The sequence below is a fragment of the Symsagittifera roscoffensis genome, chromosome 7 (assembly GCF_963678635.1).
Source record: "Symsagittifera roscoffensis chromosome 7, txSymRosc1.1, whole genome shotgun sequence".
Lineage (NCBI taxonomy): Eukaryota > Metazoa > Xenacoelomorpha > Acoela > Convolutidae > Symsagittifera > Symsagittifera roscoffensis.
The window spans coordinates 41,332,455-41,337,247 of record NC_087068.1 but is presented as its reverse complement, the minus strand read 5'-3'; the positions used below and the strand labels follow the sequence as shown (position 1 = coordinate 41,337,247).

Below are 4,793 nucleotides of genomic sequence, written 5' to 3'. Positions count from 1 at the left end.
ACTCCATTCTCGTCGGCCCCGATCTGCTTCAGAACATTTTATTCGTTTCAATGCGCTTCCGAGAGCACAGATACGCAATTTCCGCAGTTATCGAAGGCATGTTTATGCAGGTCGGCTTAATAGAAAGCGATCAACGTTCCTTGCGTTTTTTGTGGCGGGAGGACCCCACATCAGATGTGAGTGTATTTCAATATACAAGGCATATATTTGGAGCGAAAGATTCTCCGACAAGTGCTAACTAAGCTCTTCGCCGAAAAGCCGTCGATAACCAAGATCGTTACCCGATGCCGCTTACGCCGTGCTAAACAATTTTTACATGGATGACTACCTTGGGTCTGTGAAAAACCCAGAAACTGCTTTAATGTTAAGTCGCAGTTTAGTTGAACTGCTTAAGTTGGGTGGGTTTAATCTTACAAAATTTATTAGCAACGTTCCCAATTTGTCTTCGAAACTAAATCCCCCTAAGACCAGCGCTAACAACAGTAAGGAAATTATTACCGCTGCGATTAATCTAGAAACTGCATTGCATGTTCTCGGTCTCAAATGGGATCACGTCACCGATACGTTGGTTGTAAACAGAGGAGTCAACCGCGAACTCAAAGACTCTGTTACGCAGCAATCGGTCCTTAGTTTTGTGTCCTCCGTGTTTGACCCCATCGGTCTTGTCGTCCCGTATACCGTACGCGCACGTTTGCTACTGAAAGATATCTGGAGATTGAGTGGCCAACAGTGGGACGACCCACTGCCAATTGAGTTGTGGCGCAGATTCACTGAATGGCACTCTGGCTTGCCAGTTTTGGGGCAGCTCAAAATACCTCTTTGCTATTTTGACTTCCCAGTAGATGAGGTTGAGCTGCACATGTTCGGTGATAGCTCATTGGACGTTTTCTGTTCTGTAGCATTCCTTCGAGCTCAGAAAAACGCCTATTCCAAATGTCAACTAGCGTTTGTCTTCGGTAAAGCAAGAGTAGCCCCGATGAAGATGCTATCAATTCCGAAGTTGGAGCTTCAGGCTGCGCTTCTTGCTAGTCGCCTAAAAGATTATATCGAGAAAGCTCTGACACTGAATGTTTCCAAAGTGTTCATGTGGACTGACAGCACAACAGTCCTTCAGTGGTTGAACTCGACAAGCAAGCAGCCCGTCTTTGTAGCCAACCGAGTAGCCGAGACTCTGGAGTCAACATTAATTGACCAATGGTTCCATGTTTTGAGTGGAGACAACCGCACTGACACCGGAACTAGAGGTATTACTGCTGACTCCCTCAAGCAAAGCAGTTGGGCAAACGGCCCTTCCTTTTTGAAAACTTCTGATTGAACTTTCAATCCAATTAGAGAAGTTACTGACAAAATTCGCCTGGATGGTCCGGTCTACGATCTAAATGAGGGTTTAGAGGTCTCTTCCAATTTTCCGCGCACTGCAGTTTCGACTGACTTTGCCTTCCCTTGGGAAGAGTATAGCTCGTTCTCCAAGATAAAGCGTTTGGTCGCATATATGTTCAGACTCTCACTTAAGCATAGACATTTCAGATCACCAGATAAGGCTATAATTGATCCAGCAGAACTTGTCATTTCAGAGGAAAAACTTTTGCAATTTTCGCAGTTAGAGTCATTCCCAGCTGAAAGTAAACAATTAGCAGATAAAAAATATGTTAAAATATCGAGCTGTATATCATCATATTCGCCTTTTATCGGGCCGAACGGTTTAACTCGATCTACCGGCCGTATCCAACGTCTCTCTGCAACCGCATTCGAAACTCGCCATCCAATAATTTTGGATAGCCGCCATCGCCTAATCCGATTGTTTCTCCGTTTTTATCACATTAAGCACGAACATCAGTCAGTCGACTACCTTCGTTCCGTCATTCATCAGCAATTTGTCGTACTACGCTTAAGATCTGCATCAAGAAAAATTTAAACACATTGCGTGTGCTGTAGAAAGCGAAAAGCAAAAACCGTTACTCTAATGATGTCTGACCTTCCCGCGGAGCGTCTAGGTTACCGCCAGCCACCGTTCTCGAACTGCGGCGTCCATTATTTTAGACCATTTCATGTAACCATTCGTCGATCTTTGATTCACATTGAGTTGGTTCCATCCATGAACACAAGTTCATGTGTGATGGCTATCGAGCGCTTTATTTCTAGGCGAGGAACACCCTCAATAATTTGGTCGGACAACGGAAAAAACTTTGTAGGAGCCAAAAAAGAGCTTCTTCTAGGCATCTAAAAATGAAACGCAGAAGCTCCACTGTCGCTCGTACACAAAAACTTTAAGTGGAAGTATAATCCACCAAGTGCACCACATCAAGGTGGAGCATGGGAGCGAATGGTGCGCATCTGTAAGCGTGTGTTTTATGCAACCTCAGAGGAGATTTTGAACACAACCATGTGCCTAGTTGAAGGTTCACTAAACGCCCGTCCACTCACTCCCGTTTCTGACGACCCCGATAGTCTTGAGGCTTTGACGCCGAATCATTTCCTCTTAGGTCAGCACAGTCTAACGTTTCCGTCTCTAAGGTCGAATAAAAACTAATCTCACTTAAAACGCTATGCCCGTGCGCAGTCGTACGCAAACGCAATTTGGCAGCGATGGTTAAGTGAGTACGTCCCTACACTCAATAAAAGATTTAAGTGGCATGCTCCTCCCGAATACTCTTTGAAAACGTGAGATATGGTGTGGTTAGTTGAATCCACTAGCCCTAGGGGCCACTACCCATTAGCACGCATAATGTCGCTAAACTACGACAAAGACAACACCGCCCGCTCCGCCAACCTAAGGACCGTTTCCGGAAACCACACTCGGCCGCTCGTTAAGCTCGTTCCGGCTCTCGCTCCTTCGGGGGTGGAGAATGTTAATGCTACATAGCATTAAAGTTGAAAGTATAGTACAAAGTCAGTATAGTTGCGTAGCAATACCAGCTATATAGCTCAGCGTATACATAGTGCGTTCCGGGGAGTTCGGCGTGGGTTCGATTCTCACCTAAGTCGTTTCATTTGAGAATCCTATTCGAGCCGAACCTAACAGAACATAAAATGCTATTATTTTAGTCGGTTCAAAATTGGTAGGCAATTGAGTTTCTGTTAATTAAACTGCGTGAACTAAGTATGAACTCATTGTGAAAAAACACATAAATCACACAAATCAGGGCATGAAAAAGCCCACTTTTTAACTTGATACGTGTAATGTTGTTGCTAATTCCGTGCAATAAAAATTACTAAAATTCGCCGTTTATTGATTCTCTTGAATTAAACCGCTTCTGTTTCCTGTTTTTATAAAATATAAATAAGTTTTAAAAAAGGCCGGAATAAATTTTGTGATAGCCTGATTAGTCCGCATGTCGTTTTTCATAGTAATCGGCAGAAAAAAACGAAAATTTTATCTTCGAAAATTTGTAGGCGGGAAAGGAAAAAAAACACCGGCTCTTTTAACTTCCCCCCACCTGCAAATTTTTACAAGTAAATTTGTTGACCACCTTGTCCGATTGTTATGACAATTTACATAGAGACTAATACGGCCACGACAAACATATTTGGTCTTCATAATCAACTTCGTAAAACCACTCGTTACACTTATAATTTGAATCCGTAGAGTTTATAAGACAAAAGAATACTTATTTGGCCTTGGTTTCGTAAATATTCCATTGAATTAGAAACTGCATGTGAGGGAACAACTCGACAAAAAATGTAAAAAAAGTCACGTGAATAAGACGTTTTTCAAATTTCGTAATAAGAAAGAAAACAGAAAGGAGTCAGAGACAGAGATTGGGAGACGCGGGTCAAAGAGTTTCAAAAAAAAAATAGAATAATTTTACTCTAACTTACAAAAAAAATAGGCTAAGCTTGATGTTGTATGAAGGTTTTAGAATGTTTTTTGAAAAAACTATTTTTCAGGTCAAACTTTTCAACAAACACATTCTGGATACGACAATTTACATAGAGACTAATACGGCCACGACAAACATATTTGGTCTTCATAATCAACTTCGTAAAACCACTCGTTACACTTATAATTTGAATCCGTAGAGTTTATAAGACAAAAGAATACTTATTTGGCCTTGGTTTTGTAAATATTCCATTGAATTAGAAACTGCATGTGAGGGGAAAAACTCGACAAAAAATGTAAAAACAAGTTATTTTCTCTGCGAAATGGTTCTCTGCTCTTCAACATCGAATAACAATTGAAGGTTTTTTTTAATGATTGAAGAAAATATTCGTGGATACTTTTCACTCATGGAAATTTTGAGCGCAAGTTCAAGTTTCATTTTCCAAAATGCTTGTTTTCAATTATGATTTTAAACAACACTAGCTGGGTTTTAATCAAATCGTTTTTGATAGATCAAGAGCAAATGATCAGAGTTACACTCTATGAAAACCTCAAATTTTTTATTTTGAAAAGCTCTTAATAACCATTTTTAAGTTTTTCAAGAAGCGTGAAATTGTACAAAACAGCTGAGTTGCCATACTGAACAATTCGAAATACTGCTTAAAATATTTCGAAGCCTGAACAATTCTTTCTCCGCTAATTCGAGAAAGAGTTCACTACGATGCACAACGTAGTGGTTATGGTGAAAACTGGCATTTCCAGACCCGGTAAAATTTGGTAAGCTCTTCGTTTTTGAAAAATTTAAACTTGTAGCTCAGATCTTTTGCTGTCGGTCAATGATATGCGTTTAGTTTTGTCAACCGGCGATTATACTAGGCCCATCAATAAAACTTGTACCCGTTTTTCTCTTTGAGGGCGCTGAAGATGTTAGCTGGAGCCAATAGAATCGTAAAGTTACGCAAATGATGCCAAT

General features: G+C 40.9%; 1 protein-coding gene across 1 annotated transcript; it reads left to right on the top strand.

The window, feature by feature from the left end:
* Positions 1-316: 316 nt before the first annotated feature.
* LOC134852035 (uncharacterized) lies at positions 317-1,315 on the top strand. The gene has a single exon (XM_063868314.1). It carries the CDS (start codon positions 317-319, stop codon positions 1,313-1,315), a length of 999 nt encoding a protein of 332 aa, XP_063724384.1.
* The last annotated feature ends 3,478 nt before the right edge of the window (positions 1,316-4,793 follow it).

Bases quoted from the DNA above. Each gene is read 5' to 3' on its own strand.
- LOC134852035 (XM_063868314.1), top strand. From the start codon at position 317: ATGGATGACTACCTTGGGTCTGTGAAAAACCCAGAAACTGCTTTAATG.